Genomic DNA, 21542 nt, shown 5'->3' with positions numbered 1-21542 from the left:
CAGAATGTCCTGGATGGTCCTTGTGGATGGCTGGCAAGGGAAAGGAGGAGAATGTGTCAGGTGGTGGAAGTGGCAGATTATGAACCTCGATGTGGATGTTGGTGGGGTATAGGTGAGGACTCTAAATTATTAAGCAATTTATACAAGTTAATCTGTAATATTCAAATTAATAATTTAAAGTAGATTTGAAATGTGCAGCATTGTTTGCTGGTTGTGAAGTAGGCAAAGAAGTAAACCAAAAGCAAAACAAGTTCACCTGAGTTAGGTTTCAGGGTAGCTTCTGCATTGCATCTGTCTTATAAAACAGCAAAACAGACCATCAACTGGACCAGCCTTCAGAACTGCTTAAGTTGGGAAAATAATTGTTTGTGAATTTTCATTAATACTGCTACTGGAAACCTTTTCAAGGGCAACTAGGGATGGGCAAGAAATGCTTTTGCCATGTGTTTAACGGGATTCTGAAATATCAATACTGTTATTTTCTCTTGACAGGGAATGGCCTAATCCTGTCTTATTAAAGCAACCAGAGGACTGCAATCTGAATCTACCAGTATGGGATCCACGGGTATGTTTATAGTGAATTAGGAGCTTGGAACGCAGCAGTGTTAATTGATGTTCTTTTGAGGTAGATTCTTTCTGAATCTTTTATTCTTGAGTTGTGAGTTCCACTGCTGTTGTCCATACTAATTGCTTAGAGGGTAGTTAGGAGTCAGCCACATTACTGAAAGTTTGAAGTGGCATGTAGACCTGACTAGGTAAGGAAGGCTTATTTCCCTCGCTAAAGGATATTAGTATACTGACTTTTCTGCTCACTAACTGTAGCCTCTTCATAAAATGTCATTCTGGCAAAGTTACTTTGATTTCCAACATCGAATGTGCAAAAGCTGAGGGGATTGATGGACTAATTTATTTTTGCATATGTGGTACCAAATGCTTTGCAATACCAGTTTTACTTAAGTAAAATAAATCTGCCTCAGCTATTAACTCTTCAGTTTGTTTTTGCGTGTTTAGTTCTTGTAACAATTGAAGTGCAGCATCAATGCTTTGCTTTTGAGGGGAAAATTAATATGTAATACAGGAGCACGAAATAGGATGTAATGATTTTTAAGGTAGGAAGAAGCTCGTGGGGCATAAACCTGTAGGGTCAAATTGCCTGTCTGTTTTGTAATTCTGTCAAAAGCATACAAGCATGTATCATATCATTATCTGGGAGATTTTTTGAAAATAATTATCCAAAATTAGAAATTCCTTCAGAGATTTAACAAAGTAATATTTTGTTGACTCTTAATTTTGATGAATTGTACATTTAGCTGTAACAACTGTTATTATCTTGTGTATAGGTTAACCCAAGTGACAGATACCATCTCATGCCAATAATCACACCAGCCTATCCACAACAAAATTCTACATACAATGTCTCTGCATCTACACGTGCAGTGATGATGGAGGAGTTTAAGCAAGGTGAGTAATCTTCTATAACTAAAAACAATGCCGGTAATATCGGCAGCATCTGTGGAGAATGTCATTGTATTGATTTCTCAGTCAATAATGTTTCATCAGTAATCTTATGGCTTGTTTTGGAAGCTACTGTACTGTATTAAACATTTCCTAAGACTCCAGTCATGCCTTTCAGTCCTTCTAATATTACATGTAAGTAGAGGTAAGGAATCCACTTTGTTTCCTCACAGGTCTTTCGATCACAGATGAAATTTTAATGGGTAAAATGGAGTGGTCCAAACTCTTTGAAGCTCCAAACTTCTTTCAGAAGTACAAGTATGTATTCAATTACTTATGAGTGGGGCAAAGATTGAGAGGGTTAGCTTGTGTTTCACTTGCAGTTCCCATACCTGGAGGCAACTTCTCTTGCTCTGCTCCCAAGAAAAAAAAGAAGTAACTCGCACAAATATTCTTATTTGATTGCAACCCAGCACTGAGCATCTAAGTTGCTACATCTCAGCCTGAATAGCACATTTCCAACTAGATAGTGATTGATCTACAGTAATTAACTGACTAACTGGAACGTGGGCATTGTAGTGTGATCTGATGCAAATGTGATAGACTATTTAGATCGTAAATTTGCTTAATATAAATATTAATGTGAATTAATTTGGTATTATGAAATGCCTTTTTACTTCCTATTTCCTTAAAATATTTTTCTGAAACCTATGGCTAGTATTAAGGTGGGTTTCTTGAAAAAGAATGTTGTTGTATTCTAAATGAGATTCTTGATGTTGAGGATCTGACATGCTAATCTTCAAAATTTTGGCATATCCTTATGGTAGACCAAGAGTAATATGATTGAACTGTCATAACTTTGTATCCATTTTCCAAATAAAACATTTTTTCTTAGCAAAATGGTGAAATGTTTGTCTGTCTGTTCATAGTATCCTTGACAAAGTCAGTAAATAAAATATTTGAAATGTGAGGAATTTGTAAAAGTGGAAACTTTGGTAAAATGAACTAGAGCTTTGGGTATATGAACTTTAACTTGTTTCCCAAACCTTAATGAATCAGTGGGTAACTGTTATGCTTTGTTACAAAGGCTGTTTGATCATGTTGAAGTGCTAATTTAATTGTATCATCCTACTATTCTTGGGACATCTTCCCTGCAGGTCAGGAGAGGCTGGGGGGGTGGGAAGTAAATCAGCTAAGGTCACAAACGAGATCAGTGTCTAATAATCATCCAGTGGAAATGCATGTGTTTTGATTTAGTGAAGACAGCATCTAGTTTCTGTTTCTGTGGTTCAGATGAATGGAAAAATGTGGAAAATGTTAACGGAGGCAGGGATCTGTAGAGGTTGCTAAACTTTCCAAAATATGTAATAGCACAGAGTATGGAAAGGGTCAAGAATTTGCTGCACCTGATGTTAGATAAGGGGGCAGTCAGTGCAGGACTGAGGGTGTTGTGCTTAAATGCACACAGTATGCAAAATGGTAAATGAGCTTGTGCATATTAACATTGGCAGGTACAATGTTGTGGGTATCACAGATGTGGCCAGAGCTGGGAACTGAATATCCAAGGATACACATCCTATTGAAAGGATGGGCAGAAGGCCAGGGTTGCCATGTTAGTAAGAAATGGAATTAAATTGATAGCAAGTGATAGAGTCAAAAGTGTAGCATCTGTGTGGGTGGAGTTGAGGAACTGCAAAGGACAAAAGACCCTGATGGAAGTTGTGTACAGGCTTCCTAGTCAGGATGTGGCAAAGAAAGCTTATCAGGAGATACAAAAGAAAGGTACTATTACAATAATCATGGGAGACCTCAGTATGCAGGTGGTCTGGTGGTGGATCTCAAGAAATGAATTCATGAAATGTTTGCAAGATGGACTTTTTTGTTTGAAGCAGCCAATGGTAGAGCCCACTAGGGAGCAGGCAGTTCTGGATTTAGTGATGTGTAATGAGGCAAAATTGATTAGGGAGCTGAAGGTGAAGGAACACCAAGGAGGCAGCGACTATAATATGATAGAATTCACCCTGTAATTTGAGAGAGAGAAGATTGAATCAGATGTAACAGTATTACAATTGAGTAAACTGTAATACTGGTCGCAGTTAATTGGAAGGGGAGCCTCACAGTAAAGACGGAGCAGCAAGTGGCAGGGGTTTCTGAGGGTAATTTGGGAGGCGCAGCGGAAGTTTGTCCCAAGGAAGAAGCAGCATGCCAAGGGGAGGATGAGGCAACCATGGCTGACAAGGGAAGTCAGGGACAGCATAAAAGCAAAATAAAAAGCATACAATGTGGTGATGATTAATGGGAAGCCTTTAAAATCCAGCAGGGGAAAATAAAAAAAATGGAAGATGGGAGAGATGAAATAAGTAAGCAAGCTAGCTAGTAAAATAGAAGTAGATTGCATGAGGTTTTTTAAGCTATATAAAAGGTAAGAGAGAAGAAAGAGTGGACACTGGACTGCTGGAAAATTAGTCTACAGAAGTAGTAATAGGGAACAAAGAAGTGGCAGAAGAACTGAATATGTACTTTTGCATCAGTTTCCACAGTAGAGGACACCAGCAACATACTTGAAATTCAGGAGAGTCGGGGGCAGAAGCGAATGTAGTGGCCATTGCTAAAGAGAAGGTGTTAGAGAAGCTGAAAGGTCTGAAAGTGGATAAGTCACCCAGTCCAGTTGGGCTACACCCCAGGGTTCTGAAGGAGATAGCTGAGGAGATTGCAGAGGCATTGGTAGTGGTATTTCAGAAAACACTGGAGCCAGGTCCCAAAGGATTAGAAAATGGCTAATGTAACATCCCTGTTTAAGAATGGAGGGAGGCAGAAGACAGGAAACTATAGGCCAGTTAGCCTGACCTCAATCGTTGGTGAGATTTTAGAGCACATTAATAAAGATGAGTGCTTGGAAGTGCGTGGTAAAATAGGGGCAGTGTAAGCATGGCTTCGTCAAGGGGAAACTGTGTGCCTGACAAGTGTTAGAATTCTTTTGAGGAGGTAATGAGCAAGTTAAACAAATGAGAGCCAGTGGACATGATCTGTTTGGGTTTCCAGAAGGCTTTTGACAATGTGATGCAAAGGAGGCAGCTAAATAAGATAAAAGGCTTTGACGATAGGTGTGGTGGATGAAAGGTTGGCTGACTGGCACAAGGCTGTGAGGAATAAAGGAGTCTTTTTCGGGATGGCAGCCAATGACTAGTGGAGTTCTGCAGGGATCGGTATTGGGACTACAACTGTTGACATTACACATTAATGGATCTGGACGAAGGAACTGGAGGCATTGTTGCTAAGTTTGCAGCTGACAGAAGCTGGAGGGGCAGGTAGTGTTGAAGAAGTGGGGAGGCTGCAGAAGGACTTGGACAAACTAGGCAAGTGGGCAAAGAAGTGGCAGATAGAATACAGTATGGAAAAATGAGGTTAGGTTCCTTTCCCACAGTAGGAAGAATATTTTCTAACTGTAGTTCAAGATTCTCTTATGGTTAACATGCAGGTTCATTTGTCGGTTAGGAAGATAAATGCAATGTTGGTAATCATTTCAAGAGGACTCAAACAAAAGCAGAGTTGTAATGCTGAGACTGTATAACGCTCTGGTCAGGCTGCATTTGGAATATTTGTGAGCAGTTTTGGGCCATGTACATGAGGATGGGTGTGCTGGCATTGGAGGGGGTCTAGAGGAGCTTCACAGCAATAATCTTGGTGATTGGGGAGGGTGGATGGATCTGATTGAAATGTGGAGAATGCTGAGAGGCCTGGATAGAGTGGACGTGAAGATGATGTAGGAAAGACAAGGAGCTGAAGATACAGCCTCAGTGAAGGCAGGACCCTGTAGAACTGTGGTGAGGAGGAATTTCTTCAGCCAGAGAGTGGTAAACCTATGGAACTCATGGCTGCAGAGGCGTGTGGAGGCGAAGTCATTCAGCCTCTTTAAACAGAGGTCCTTGATTAGTACAGGGAGCAGGGGTTACGGAGAGAAGACAGGAGAATGGAAGTGAGAAACTTATGTCGTGATTAAATGGTGAAGCAGACTTGGGCCAAATGGCATTCTGCTCCTCTGTTTTGTGGTCTCAGCGTTGAATGTTATGACCTTTTGAAGTGCTCACTCATGTGCTTTAAAAGTTTTATGAAGTTTCCTGTTTCTGCTACCTTTTGGCCATACATTCCAAACCCCCAACACTAAGTGAAAACATTTTTCCATAAATCTCTTGTAAACCACCTACCCTTCACCTTATTCCTATTACTGACCCTTCAGCTGAAGGGAACAGCTACTTCCTTATCACTGTGTCCATACCCCTCATAATCATCTTTACCTCAGTCAGGTTTATTTTTCATTATTCATTCACAGGATGAGGGCATCGCTGGCTAGGCAGCATTTATTGCCCATCCCTAATTGTCCAGAGGGCAGATAAGAGTCAACCACATTGCTGTGGGTCTGGAGTTACATGTAGGCCAGACCAGCTAAGGATGGCAGTTTCCTTCCCTAAAGGATGTTAGTGAACCAAATGGTTCTCCCCTCAGCCTTCACTGCTCTAGAGAAAACACCATAGCCTACCCAGCCTCTCTCCGTTGATTAAATGTTCCACCCCAGGCAATATCCTGGTGAATCTCCTATGTATTCTCTCCAGTTCAGTCACATCCTTCCTATAGGGTACAGACCAGAGCTGTGCACAGTACTCCAGCTCTGACCTAACCAAAGTCCTGTACAGCTCCACCACAACCTCCCTGCTCTTGTTATCTGTGCCTCGACTGATAAAGGCAAGTGTCCTGGATGCTGCTTTTAACTGCATAATTAGCCTATCTTGCTGCCTTCGGAGATCTGTGAACAAGCATTCCAAGATTCCTCTGCTCTGAATAGCAAGACAGCTCACGGGAAGTTTCTAATTTTTGAAACTCTTGACAGTATAACAAAAGATGAGCTTGTAAAATATTTTGTGACCACTTCCTGGAGCAATATGATGTGGAATTGACTAAAAGTAATGTTATCTTGGGTCTATTTATTATAAGTGTAGAAGTAATAGATCTGCTGGATTGACAAAGTGGTGATTGTCATAACCTTGTTAAATTTGAAAGTGATGGGTTTCAATCACACAAGTATCTTAAACCTAAAGACAGCTGATTATATAGGTGTGAAGGGATAACTAGGTAAATAGATCAAAGGATATAATAGTTAATAGCATTTAAAGGAACAGTTCAAAATGTGTAATACAGATTCTTTCCATTGGGAAAACAAAATCAAAGTTAGGAATAGAATTAGACTTCTTTTAAAAAAAGAAAAAAAAAGGACTTTTAATAGTACAAAGAATACTAACAAGTCTTAGAATTTGGGGCTGTTGTAGAAATGAGAAAAAAGCCACCTGGAGTTGATTTAGAACAAAAATAAACTGATTAAATTAGCCAGAAACATATAATCAAGTGTTTTTATGGGGACAGAATAGCTGAAGTATACGTTTGTCCCTTAAAAGCAAAGACTGAAGAAATTATCATGGAGGGGTGAGTAAGTAGATGCATTGAGCAAATATTTCGTTTGCCAGCACAGAGGAAAATACAAGTTGCAGACCAGAAGTGAAGGGTAATCCAGGGGCTAAAATAAGTGAGGAAATTAAAGTAGCTAAAAATAACCTATGAATTAGTGGTGAGACTTGAGCAACTAAAATCCCAGAACCTGATGGCCTACACCATAGAGTTTTTGATCTGAATTGCAGAGAGAGTGGATGAGCTATTTATTTTCCAAAATTAGTTGTCTTGCTACAGTTACGGGGCTTCTGCAAGTCTAAACATGGAATACTCTACTTTTAAGGATGGCTATACTTAAGTGGGCTGCTTTCTGTGGGCTAGTAAATTAAGCCTTTATTCTCTGGAGTTTGGAAGAATGGGAGATGATCTTTTTGAAACACAAGATCCTGAAGGATCTTGCTGGGTTGAATGCTGAGAGAGAGATGACCAGTGGAAACACAAGTCTCAAGATGAGGTGTTGATCATTTAAGACTCCAATCAGTAGAAATTACCTAATTCAAAAAGTTTTTTGGATCTTTGGAATTCTTTACTCTGGAGGAATGTGGATACTCCATTGTACATACATTTTAAGATTGGAATATATAGATTTCCTGGGACATGGCGCACAACCAGGAAAGTGCAGTTGAAACCCAAGATCTCCATGATTGTATTGAATAGGCTTAACAGGCTGAATTCTGTATGTTTTTTTCATGTTTTTGTCATGTCCATTTGATTTCAGAACATAGTAAAGATATTGTCTCCTGAAACCTTGGTGTCTGGTGCCTTTTTGATTGTAGATTTGTGATCATTTGCAGAACTGAACATAATGGCTTGTATAGTATGTTTCTCAGTCCCAAGTCTCTAGTGTTTGCAGTAACATTCAGACACCATTTGTATCTTGCATTTGCTGTTTGTAGCAGACCTGGAATCGAATGTAATTTAACTAATTTGCTCCACTGCCTTGGAATAATTAATCCTTCAGCATCCATCAAGGTAGAATGAAGAAAAGCTTATCTGAATTCATTCATGTGTCTAAATCTCTTGCCTCATCTATATAGCTGTTCATTCACTTGTTTACCCTTTATGGCCGATCCGTCCTCATTATTCTGGTCAGTGCTGTCCTGCATTTGTCCCACATTCTAATACATTTGTCCTCTCTCTACCATGTTTTGAGATCAACTCTTGTACAGCAGAGCAATAGATTGCCTGCCTGCCTGCCTGCCCGTCCGTCCGTCCGTCCCAATTACAGTGGACGGATAGTGAGCCTGTACAGCAGAGATATCTACAGAGCTGGTGTGTGAATTGGAGGCATTCCGATGTGTAATGTGAGGGAAGGGAGTATCTGGGCAGTTTGTTCCATTGCTTGGGCCTTGTCATGTAGAGGATACAAGATCAGAGTAAGGTTGATGTGACAAATAATATACTTTTTAGAATCATAGAATCCCTACAGCGTGCAAACAGGCCCCTCAGCCCAACAAGTCCACACCAACCCTCAGAGCCCCGTTCCCCTGTAAACCACCTAATCTACACATTATTAGGGAATTCTGGGGCATACAACAGGATTCACAGTAACTGAACTTCAACATTTAGAATGTACTTTGTGACTAAAGATGAAGGCTGCCAGGAACCCAACCAGAATATCGTGTTGCACCAGGGGTTTGCCCAAAGGGAGGAGTAGGGATGAAGCAGCATAATATTGTCCAAAATGCAATAACCAGATGTATGGAATTCCTTGAAACAAGAGTTCAGTACATGTGGCCAACCTGGTGCTAGCGTAAAGGGATTCTCATACCATGTGTTGGACGGGACAAAATCTAGTTGTTGTTGAGATTAATTCTGAAGAATGAAAGGTCCTGTTCAGCATATCAAGGGCTAAATTGGTGAAGAGCGTTAATCTGAGCAATTTGCAGACTGGTTTAGGGCAAGCAAATTAAGGAGGTAAAGATATGGCTGAAGCAATGGCATGAGAAAGGAGGATTTAATTTTATAGGTCACTGGTGCTGGTACTGGGATAGGAGGGTACTGCACTTTAACCAGTTGGGATGAGGCTGGGTCCTATTGGAATGGGTTAATAAGGCACTTTATTTACTGAACTGATAAATAAGAGATTGGTTCAGCTGGTACAAAAAAATTGAAGGCCCGAACGGATTTGGGGATCCACACTCCTGGAATATGAAAATGTCGTGAACAGATTCAAAAAGGAACTTATGAAATGCAGGCCCCCAGAGTACAAGAAGGCACACTGTTCAAAGTCACACTGCACAATACACACCCAAGCATCTAACACACCCAAGGTACTTGTGGGCCTTGTATTTGGGAAGGATATGGAGGTATGATGTAAATTTAGCAGGATGATGCCTTACATTCAAGTGTTAATTTATAGAGAAAAATTCAACAGTTATACCCTCTGAAATTTAAAAGTGGTTATTTGATCAAAGTTTTTAAAGATATTCCCAGGGTCTGGTTGGAAAAATAGTTGGGAATCTAGGATGAAGGAGCATAGCCAGAAAATTAAATTTGGGTCTTTCAGGAGTGAAGTTAGGAAACACTTGAGAACCGAAGATGATTGAGTTTGTAACTCCCTTCTGAATGGTAGGTTGATGGATCATTTATTTTTACACCTGAAGCTGATGTGCTGTTCTCCAAAATATTCAAGAAAACTGAATAAAGACAGCTGCATGAAGTAATAAATAAAATCCAAAATGCTCAAGCCAGGAGTTAGAAACTGAATTGATATTGCAAATTGAAAGATCAGATTTTAGTAGTTTAACCTTTTATATATCAAAAGAATTTTCTCCTGTGGGGAGGAGAAATATTACAGCTTGAGAAGATTTCCATGTCCAGCCATCTTGGTTGAGTGACCTTTCTACTCCCTTAGCCATATCTCATTAATAGACCAATCACTAGAAGGACCTAAGGTTGCTTATCAACAATTTCTTCACTTGTTCAGGTTTGTTACAATATAGAAATGGTTTCACAGCTGCTCTTTGGAGAGTTTTTATTTAACTTTTGTCCTCCAGAACTTGGATTGGTTTACGTTTTTATTCCACTAAACTCTAGTTAACATGTACATTACCGTAGATCCTTTCACACAATCAACACTGCTTTCGGTCATCTGGAATCTTCAAGGTTGTGTCCTGCTTGACTTGTGCCTAGAGTAGTTTCAACTGAGTATTTATAACAAGCTTGTGCTTTTTCTTTTTTATTGCCATTGCATAGGTTTTGGCCAAAGCCATGATATTTGAGCTCAGCATTTGTGCTGATCTGCATTGCTAGAGATAAAACAATAGAAAGCACTCTAGAACTTCATTGCATCTTATTGTGTTTTAATTGTTTGGAATTTAGGGCATGACCGTCGTATTAAATGGTAGATTAGATTTAGGGATTAAATAGCCTTCTAGAATCTTCTAGAACCATTCAGATGGAGTGGAAAATCTGTTCCTTTTCTGTATTTCAAACAATAATTGACACCTAGGAAGACCATAAAACCATTATCAAATAAAAACAAATACGCTTCCTGTTCACAAATGTTGCCTGAACTGCTGAGTCTTTCCAGCAATTTTGTTTTGGTCAGAGGAACAGCATTTTATGCTGTGACTTTCTTCATTTTCAGATTTTATTTCTGATTTCCAACATTGAAGCTTTTTGGTAAAAGAAAGCACACCATTGGTTTGTGCAGTATTGAAGCATTTCCTTTTTGGAAGGCAAGATAAACCATGTTAACAAGGCAAGTCTGAAGTATACTGCTGAGTGAGGTATATGTAGGGATGCAGGTGCACATTTATCACAAATTGTGGTAGATGTATATTTGACAAGCTGGACAATAATTCTGCCATAATTAAAGCACAGTTTGCACTTTTGATGCAGCATTGTCTTAGCAGGGATATTGAAGTCATTTGTATACCTTTAGGATGACACAATGGATAACCAACAATCCTGAGATATGGAGTGGAAAAGTGGAGGTAGTGTTTTTTCAAATTATGATGGCATGATTAGGGAGAGCCCATTACCTTTGTCAGGTAGATCAGCAAGTTATCAATCTACAATTGCAACTGAAGAGATGAGAGGTAGTATGTGAAAACTGCTGGATTTTAAAAGTAAATTAAATATTTAAACCTGAGCATGACACTAAATGGTAAATGGATTGCATTGCTAATGAGAAAAGTTGGGGGTGCAAAGTTAATTCTGTTAGTTTACCTTCCTAAAAAAAAAAAATAGCTCTGGAATATTGCAAGCCCTTGATAAACAACATACAAGACTGTATCTTTATTGATAACCATGTAACCAGATTTTAAAATAACAATTTACAGACCAAGTCCTAATCAAACAAATTTTAAAGGCTTTTCTAACAACATGAATTATTTTCATGGGCAATTTCCATTCTAAATGTGGATTGAATAATTTAGTGGTAAAATGTGAAACTTCAAAATGAGAATTGAATTGTATCTTTGTTCCCTCAATTCTTTTTTTGACTGCACTGAACGTTGACTATCCTTGTAGAGGTATTTAACTGTGTTTAAAGCCTTAACTTTGTTCTGCAATGCAGGGGATTAACGGTGTTTAATTTTAATGTGTTAAATGTCTTGAAGATTTTATTAAATATTTTGCCAGTTAATCATTTTATTGAACTACTCTTTACCTACTCAATATCTGTAAATGCATAAATACAAAAATTCAGCGATGTTGCTCATGTCATTTAAAATTTTCCCTTCTCATCTCATCTTTAAAGCTATGTTCCCTATCTAAGATGGGCATAACCTTTCTATCTATGTCCATCAACTTAAAAACTTAATAAAAACCAAAAGAACTGCAGATGCTGCAAATCGGAAACAAAACCCAAAATTGCTGGAAAAGCTCAGCAGGTCTGGCGTCATCTGTGGAGAGAAATCGGAGCTAACATTTGAGATCGTGACCCTTGTGTTCTGAGGCAGGGTCACTCGACCAGAAACGTTAACTCTGATTCCTCTCCACAGATGCTGCCGGTGCTGCTGAGCTTTTTCGGCAATTTATTTTTGTTTCTGAATTTTAAAACTTCACCTCAGCTTGTCTTTTTAGTTTTATACAGAAGCAGCAGATTAAAAGAAACCAGTTTTAAATAGGGACCAAGTAGAGGCAGATAGCAATGACATGATAACAGTAATGTGCACATGTTCCTTGTTTTTTGATTAGGTAAATTTGAGGTCTTCAGTTGGATTCAATTCTGTTATTAAGCTGGCTCACTCAATGTCAGATTTACAGTAGATTGGCGTTAACTTATAAGGAAATTGGAAGTATCTGAAAAGTAAATTGTAGGACTGCCGGGAAAGGGAGGCAGAATAGAATTGTTTAAAATTCTGACAGGACTGGATAGGGTAGGTGCAGGGAGGATGTTCCTGATGGTGGGTGTGTCCAGAATCAGAGGTCACTGTATGAGGATTTGGAGTAGATGATTTAAGATGGAGATGAGACCATCTTTCACCCAAAGTGGTGAGCCTGTGGAATTCATTACCACAGGAAGTAGTTGATGCTAAAACATTGAATGTATTCAAGAAGTGACTAGATATGGCACTTGGGTCAATGGGATCAAAGGTTTTGGGGAGAAAGCACGATTAGGCTTTTGAGTTAGACGATCAGCCATGATCATGAAGAATGGTGGAGCAGGCTCAAAGGGCCGAATGACCGCCTCATGCTCTGATCTTCAGTGTTTCTATAACTCTGGTAAAGAGTTGGCATAGACTTGCATTGAATGGCCACTTCATTTGCGACATCCTTTTTCTGGTTCGACTGTCCTCATCCCTCTACCACCAAGACTGCTTTGAAATGGACGTATGTCAGGACTGACCTGTACCATTTTGGTGTTGATTAGTTTTCGTTTCTCCCTCATACCCAGTGATATCATTCCAGTCTATGCAATTTCTTATGCTATCAACATGTCGGTCAAGGTGCCTTTTAGACATAAGTATTGCCTTTTGATTTTAAAGAATTCCGTGTTAAACCTATGCTAATGAGTCCTGTGTGATGAATTAGAATCCTGATATGGCTAATTGCATGTTTGAATGTGTAGGAGTAATGGTCCAATTAACAGGGTATGTACTACTTTTCTGTTCGTTCAGTAAGTAGCATATTGCAAAGTGGTGTGCATGAGTGTCATTTCGTTATGTGTTTTACTTCCTTGGGTGAAAATTTCAAACCTCAATACCAAGAAGTCACCAACGTTTGTAAGAAGGGTGTGCTGGTCAGCTTGATAAATTTGAAAAATTGCTAGCAGTGATCCCAAGCAATAATGAGCAGTTTCAGTAGGCATGCATGTGGCAGGACAAACTGCATTCACCTGCGTTTTCGATGGAGCGTAAGAGCAAGGGCACATGTTGAGTCAACATTCTCGGCAACCTCTGAAGTTCAGGTATTGTATACAGCAACTGAACAGAAATCCCGACGCTGCTGTAGGATCTATATGATTAAATTCATGGCAAAACATCCAAATTCCATACCGGTGCTACATTTAAATTTAAAGTTGAAGCATATTGTATTTTCTACTCCAGTTAGTACACGTGGCCAAATTGGTGCCACTGCAGCTAGTTATCAGTTATTGTTGGACAATAGATTGAGGCCAAATGTCTCCAAGCCGTCTACTATGGGTGGATTGCTTCAAACTTTTCTCTGTTGTAGGATGTAGGCAAAAATACCAGGCTAAGTGATGTGCAAGTGGTGGAATGAAGTGATCCACATGCTTGTGAGCTCTCTAATTTTAATCTGTTGCATTTTATTACCTGAATTTCTTGAGTTATTGATCAGTGTTGATAATTGTAAAATGTGTATGGATTGCATTTCTAAAATAAACACTTTTTTTAATTGAAATGACTCACTCTATTTGTTGATGCTACTTGTAAGAAATGGACACTTGTGACTGGTTAGGAGCCAAACTCTCTAAAGCTAACATTTGAATTGGTGATGGAGTTAAATGGGTGCATGCATGACCACTCGCATGTACAGTTGTGATCAGTAAAGTAGGATGCAATCGCAAAAAGATGCAGTGGTTTTAATTTTCCAAAATCGTACTAACTCGGTAAAGGTCTCACCAGATTGGAAAATGGTGAACACAGCTCCTCTATTCGAGAAAAGGGGAGCACAGAAAGCAGGAAATTACAAGCTAGTTATCTTATAATCCATCATATGTAAAATGCTGGAATCTTGTTATTAAGGAGGTTATAGCAGGGCACTTCGAAAGTCTTAATGCAGTCAGGCAGAGCCAGCATGGTTTTGTGAAAAATCTAGTTCATTGGAGTTTTTCTGCTTGTTACTTCCTCAATGCGGATAAAAGGGAACCTGTGGATGTATAGTACTTGGATTTGCTGAAGATATTTCAAAATATGCCACATCAAAGGTACATGCAAAATAAGAACTCAATAACTGTAACAGCATGACTAGAGGATTGCTAACTAACCAAATAGGCATAAATGGGTTATTTTTGGGTTGGCAGGATGCAGTGAGTGGAGTGCCACAGGTCAGTGCTGCAGCCTCAACTATTTAAAACTATATTAATGGCATGAAAGACCATACAATAACTATATGGCTAATTTTGCTGATGGGAGGTAGGATAAAAGTAGAAGAGTACATTCTGAAAATGTAAGTAGTTTGTAGAGGGAAACGAATAGATTAAGTAAGTGGGCAAAAAAATTGGCAGTGCGAAAATGTGGAAACTAATCCTCTTTTCTTAGGGAGAAAATGACAGTAGCACATATAAATAAAAAGTGATTGATTGTAAACTTGAGGTATAGAGAGATCTGGGTGTGCTGGTACATGAATTAAAATATTAGTTCCAAATGATCACAAAGGTAAATAGAATGTTTATTGCAAAGGGAATGGAATGTACAAGTTTGTCTACAGTTAGATAAGATGTTGGATGGAGCCACATTTGGACTACCATGTTCGGTTTTGCTTTCCTATTAAAGGAAGAAAGCATATAAATGCATTAGAATCATTTCAAAGAAGGTTCACTTAACTGATGCCCAGGATGGGGACTTTGAAGAATTGTTTGACAGGCTTGGCCTGTATCCATTAGAGTTTAGAAGAATCCAATGCGATGTAGTAAGACAAACAAGATCCTAATGCTGAAAGGATTCTTCTCCCTTGTGGGAGAGTCTAGAACTAGGGAAATATCTTAAACATAAGATGGAGATGAGATGACCTTTTTTGAGCTTTTGAGAATCTTTGGAACTTCTTCAGAAACCAGTGGAGGCAGAGTCATTGAACATTTTTAAGGCAGAGATAAACTCTTGAGGAACGAGGGTTCAAGTGTAGGGGGGAATGTGCAGTTGAGATCATAACAGAATCACCATGTTCTAATTGAATGGTGAGCAGGCGCGACAGCTGAATAATCTACTCCTGACCCTAATCTGTATGATTGTAGGATATACATAGCCTTGCCATCAGTTCTTTTCCCTGTGTTGCTCATGTTGAAGGAATTACTATGAGGTACTGTGCACGATGGGGTGATTGGAAACCCTGCGCAGATATTTTAAGTTTCCTTTCAATTTTGCCTTCTCTGGCTCCAAATGAAAATGCTGCTGTTGTTCCATCCAAGTACACTATCACATAAGTAGTGTAGAACCTGTTGGTACGATTGCATGGAGGTTTTGATCGAGACATTTTCTGGTGGAGCCAGATAGATGTCTAACTTTAATTGTGTCTTAACATATTTTGTTATGATATTTGTGCACCTACTCGGACTTGATTGTTTTCAGTCCACAGTCTTTCAAATTTTCCAATTGCCAAAAATCTTAAGATTATGACTTTCCCTGTGGAACTATGATACTGCGTAAACCAGAATTCATGTATAATTGAGCCATCAGAAATAAAGGTTTCAGCTCTGAATTTGATGCAAGTTCACTGAAGGTATGTCAGTTAGAAGCAAGATTAATTTCCATTTATTTTCAAAACGAAAAAATTTAGCAAATCTTTTACAGCAAGATTGAAGTACTCAGTTTTATCAATTGAATGCACAAAATAATATATTTCCTCCCTTTCAAAGGCATTACATTGTGTTGCTGGCAAGTGCCCCAACGGAAAAACAGCACTTAGAGTGGTAAGTTCTGGAGCCTGTTGCAAAAAGCATTTCCAATTAGTTGGGTTGTTATGATTGTGTGTAGACAAAGCTACTTATCCCCAGTTCGTATGAAAAGGACTTTCAATGTAATGATTTAGCACTTTTCTAATTACAACTTTTTTTACAAATTTTGGGTGCACAGATGTGCACTTATCATAGCTCCAACAGTTGAGTAGCCTTGGCATCCTGGTCACAGTTGAGGTTTTCACATGGAATAACCACTGACGTGAGATACCAAATGGTTATTGGCACCCCTTGAATCATGGGTGGGAAAGGGTGAACATTTAAACATGAAATAACTTGTGGAATCCATTTGCTTGTGTTCCTTGGTGAGTATGCCTTTTCTAAATGAAGTCAGAATGGTCCATGCTGAGAACAGTGTAGTCAAAAATTAGTAGCTGACAAAGGATGGAAGTTATTTGCAAAATAACGGGAAAATGTTGGTTTGTTTAGCTCCCTGTGCACCTTGTATTAGGGAGAAAAAGATTGCTTCAGAGTAATTCGTAAAAGTGTGTGTTTAATCCACATTTAGAGCTTCAGTGCAGAAATGTAGGCTAATGTATTGAATGAGAACTGTGCTGTTTCTGATGAAACAAAAATCAGCGTCCCACATCCATGGCACTGTTTGCAGAAGAGTAGGGAGCTATTTTGATGTCTTAACAAATATACCACCCTTTATTGTTGCCATCAAAATTAGGTCAACTGTTTTGGGACCTCGTGTATATCAAGTGCTTCATTCATCTACAGAAGTTGCTGCATTCTCAAGTAACTGATTTCAACGGGTTAAATGGCTTAAGCCAAATGATAAGCCGGTGTAGAAGTGCAAGCTTGTTTTACACTTAAAGTTGCATTTACTCATTTCTTGGTTGTATTACTCAACCCTGGAATGCTAACATTGTTTAAGCATTAAATGGAAACTGGTTTTAGTTTGAACCTTGACAAAATGCAGCGCCATATGTAGTTTGCTGGAGCTCCTGATTTTCACTCAGTAACAATTTTATTTTGTTTAGGGTGGGCTTGGTGGAATCCAAAATCCGAATCCTTATTAGCAGCTTAGAAAAGAATGAGTTCATTACTCTGGCTCACGTTAATCCGCAGTCATTCCCAGCTCCCAAAGACAATCCTGAGAAGTAAGTAATTGAAGTGTTTTTTTGTCCATTTTAAGGCTTATAGTTTATTTTAAATTATTATTGAACAAGAGAATAAAAATGTAAGATTAAGTGCTTAAAGGTGTTAATGTTAGAAGGCTTGACTTGAAAGGTTTGCAATGCTTTGCAACATAACTTGTAATATATAAAATTAAGAGGAATTTCATGCTATGCTTTTCTGTTTCAGGGATGAATTCAGCACAATGTGGGTCATTGGAATAGTCTTTAAGAAAGTGGAAAACACTGAGAATCTGAGTGTTGACCTCACTTATGACATTCAGTCATTCACAGATACTGGTAAGTGATGTTTGTGGTCTTACGAATGCTGCAACTGTTAATGTGCAATAAATTCAGCATCTTACAAACTTATACCAGAATTATTATTACCAGCATTATGGTGGCTCAGTAGTTAGCATTGTTGCTTCACAGTGCCTGGGACCCAAGTTCAGTTCTAGCTTTTGGTAACTGTGGAGTTTGCATGTTCTCCCTGTGGCTGCACGGGTGTCCTCTGGTGCTCCGATTTCCTCCCGTAGTCACAAAGATTGACCGTGCTAATTTAATCCAGGGATATAGCGGCTAGGTGGATTAGCCATGGTAACTGCAAGGTTACGAGATAGGCTAGGGGGCTGGGTTTGGATGGGGTGCTGTTTGGAGGGGTTGGGTGAAGTTGATGGTTTCAATAGCCTCTTTCCGTAAGGATTCGATGATTCTTAACAAATATTGTTTCATGCCAGAAATCCAAGCAGAAACACATTGTAGGAGAAAATGAGCTGTTGTTTAATAGTTTAATTTATTGATGTTTTGGCAGAATTCAGTAAGTCACTGAAAGCTTAAATGCTGATGCATCAAGCAATTAGTAAGGCAGATAATATGTTGGCCATTATTGCGAGTGGTCTTAAGAATGAGTAAAGATGTCTTGCTTTGAATAAAGTAGAATCTTGAGACAGTGTCAGGATTATTGAGTGCTGTTTTGGGCATCTTAATCAGGGAGAGACATAATTGCCATAAGAGGAGTGTAACAGAGGTTCCCGAGACTGATTCCTGGGATGGTGGGGTACCTTTTGAGGAGAAATTCAAGCGACCAGCCTGTTTTCTCTAGAGTTTAGAAGAATGATTTTATTGTATTGAAACTTGCAAAATGCTTACAGAGCTGTGGTTTAGAACCAGGGAGCAGTCTGCGAATAAGAAGCAAGCTGTTTAAGACTGAGGACTAAAGACCAAACGAAGCTAAACTTAGCAGATATTCTTCCAATAAAGTCACCCCTTTTGTGACAGAAGAATTTTTGACCATACTTGCTCCAACTGACTTGCAGATGTCAGTTATCTGAACCATACCTTTGTATCTGAGAGATGTCAGGTTCTAGTCCTGCTATCATTTAATGACTAAGGTTCAGCTTTAATACAATACTTTAGGATTTTTGTATTTTCTGCATTATGTAAAGATTGTACCTTTTTTAATTTACTTCATTTTTAATTGTGGACTGAGTTAGGAAAAGGACTGAAGACAAAATTGTTGTCCTTCTAAAATGTGAGTTACCGAAAATTTCGTCATGTTGACACTGTTGCTTTAAGATCGACAGAGGATAGTATAAGAGGGTGTGTATACAAAGTGAGATTCGGCCAGCAACAGGTTACTGATTGGTTTGTGTAATTGTGATCAGTTGTGGATGCCAAAGCTTATCAGCCTGATAACAACTTTCACTTGTTGGTTTGAGGGTGTGAACAATACTGAGAGAAACCCTCAGAGCTCTGGAAGAGGAGATGGTGAGCATGTGTCTGTCTGCCTCTCCAGTCATATACATGACTGAAAGAAGCTAGATTTCTCCCCATTACTGTAAGCTGTTGCTTTTCAGCAATAAATCAGAGACTGTGGCTCCACTGAACAACTGAAAGAACTTAAAGGAAAAGCTCAACCAAAGGACTAGGGAATCGAAGTGAACACCACCTGAATCCTGAGGACTAGTGTCACTGAACCGTTGCCCAAGTAATTTGTTTTTCCTCCATCCATAACACCAAGGTTTATTGCCTGTCTATGTAGGAGGCTTTTAGAAGGAGGTTAGAGTTTTAAATAGTAGAATTACATGTTGATATGTTTAACTGTAATAAAAATTATACCATACAGAAGAGGCCTTTGGCCCATCGAGTCTGCTCAACCAAAAAAATACACTACTATCATGACAAGTCCCACTTTCTCTCACGAGGCTCATAGCCTTGAATGTTATGACACTTCAAGTCTGCATGGAAGTACTTTTAAAGGTTAAAGTTACCCACCTCAATTACCCTCCTAGGCAGTGTATTCCAGACCACCTCCATCCTCTGGGTTTTAAAAGAAAACGTTTTCCTCAACTCTCTTCTAAATCTTCTGCCTTTGATTTTCAAGCTACCTCTTGTAATTGATCCAACAAATAAGGGAACAGCTGCTTTCTATTCAGCCTGTCATCTCATATGCCTCTATCAGGTTCCCCCTTCAACCTTTTCTGCTCCAAAGAAAACAACTTGAGGCTTGTCCACCCTGTCTTTGTAGTTGAAATGTTCCATCCCAGGAAACATCCTGGTGAATCTCTCCTACAGTGCAATCATATTCACACAGTAGTGTGATAACCGGAACTGCACATGGTGATCCAGCTGTGGCCTAACCAAAGTCTGTACAGCTGCAACATGACAGAATCTAATACAAAGTTGCTGTAAAAACTCAGCAGGTCTGGCAGCATCATTGAAGGAAAAAAGAGTTAACGTTTCGGGTCCGGTGACCCTTCTTCAGAACCTCTGAAACGTTAACTCTGTTTTTTCCTTCACAGATGCTGCCAGACCTGCTGAGCTTTTACAGCAACTTTGTTTTTGTTCCTAATTTACAGCATCCACAGTTCTTTTGTTTTTTTTATTTTAACAGAATCTATTGACTTGTAATAATTAATCATTCGTGGTAAGCACAGAAACTTGGTCTGTTTTCTGTTATCCAGGGTCTATCAGACTGGTAAATTGGGGATTTTGTGTGCTTCTGTTAAAACACTTTAAATTTTTGTGATGACCCTGGGAATAATAGGGCTTGTTGTCCAGCATGTTATGCCAATGAGACATAAGTGGCTCCCATGGTTTTTGACTGTTTCATGTTAATAGCACAGCAGCCCAAATGTTCAGGAGCTCAAGTGGGCCTCTTTAAGGTGCTGCATGCAGAGAAATTCAAAGTACCATGCCCTTAAATTAAAATGTCATTTGCTACCAAACATGATTAAGTAGGTATGATCTCGACAATGTCTGAACGTTGTCGACCAAGCTCCATTTTCCGTGGTGACAGCTCCTGTACTTTGCTATTTGCTGTTTGAGCAGTTGAGAGAAAATCATGCTTTTGGCACCTCTTCTATAGGAACCTTTGACAAGGATGGGACCTTTTGGTCAGTTTTAGTTGCAAAGTAATTCAGTAGCAGAAAATTAATTTCACCTACCGTTACAGTTTATAGACAAGCAATGAACAGCAAAATGTTCGAAACAGATATGAGGATTGCAGCAATGCATGTGAAAAGGAAACAGCTCCATTTGCTTCTACCTAGTTATGTCCAGCAAAAAAAGAAAAAGGTAATTTATCACATAATTTATTATACTTAAATTGAACTGATCTGTAAATGGAATAATTTTTCTCCCTTGTCTGTTAAGAAAAAGCATCTGCTAAATTAGTGCGCCATATTAAAGAACAAATAATAGCAAGGTAAATTGAATCTGTGGCTGCGTTGCATTGTCACCTCTCGTATATGCCATCATCCTTTGTAAATAAATTACTTTTGTTCAAATGCAGTAGTAATATTGGGTTTAATTTCTGTCTACTGAAATTATACCTTTAGTTGTTCCATGGAAACTATTTTGTTTTACTTGATCATTTGACAATTATTAAAAAATTATGTTGTACTTCTGTTTCCATTCAGTCTATCAAACCACTGACCAATTAGTATCAGCTTTTGTTGATTTTTTTTTTATAATATTAGTCCCAATTATGAATAAGATTATAAGATTTATTTGAATAGTATCCAGCAGGGGGATATATTAAATTCTCTGCATTGATGGAATTTAATGTTGAATTATCAGGCTACACTAGAGCATTGATTCTTCCTTACAGTGGAAGAGGGAAAAGCAGGGGTAAGGGATATAAAAAAAACTTTGTCTGCAACCAGAAAGTATCAAGGGATTTGCTACCCCATAAGATTCAATGCTTGGAGGAATTGAGTTCCCCACATATTGCACCAAGTTTTGCTATGATACAATTTTGATTGAGGCTGCCATATCCTTTGCCTTATTATGAATCAAAATCAGACACATCATATTCTTGGCTAATTGTACGATACTAGTCCTGAAACCTATTGAAGTGGATCTTGTTCTGAGGAGGC

At 38.8% G+C, this 21542-nt stretch overlaps 1 protein-coding gene across 7 annotated transcripts in view; it reads left to right on the top strand.

Annotated features, from left to right (window-relative positions):
• The window catches only part of LOC109911155 (poly(A) polymerase type 3), a 328417-nt gene that overhangs the window by 288198 nt on the left and 18677 nt on the right, over positions 1–21542 (top strand). For 5 of the 7 annotated variants that reach the window (XM_048599805.1, XM_048599803.1, XM_020510421.2 and 2 more), the window contains 7 exons: positions 493–565; positions 1341–1461; positions 1689–1773; positions 15944–15997; positions 17029–17148; positions 17354–17463; positions 20618–20739. In XM_048599805.1, coding sequence (XP_048455762.1) covers positions 493–565; positions 1341–1461; positions 1689–1773; positions 15944–15997; positions 17029–17148; positions 17354–17463; positions 20618–20739 — 685 coding nt within the window. Of the gene's footprint in view, positions 1–492; positions 566–1340; positions 1462–1688; positions 1774–15943; positions 15998–17028; positions 17149–17353; positions 17464–20617; positions 20740–21542 lie in introns of those variants that run through there. The other 2 variants (XM_048599804.1, XM_048599809.1) reach the window with 2 other exon arrangements.

Source organism: Rhincodon typus, chromosome 8, assembly GCF_021869965.1.
Source record: "Rhincodon typus isolate 14 chromosome 8, sRhiTyp1.1, whole genome shotgun sequence".
NCBI classification, from domain to species: Eukaryota; Metazoa; Chordata; class Chondrichthyes; order Orectolobiformes; family Rhincodontidae; genus Rhincodon; species Rhincodon typus.
Note: the sequence above shows the minus strand (reverse complement) of the source record. Positions and strands in the feature narration are given on the sequence as shown.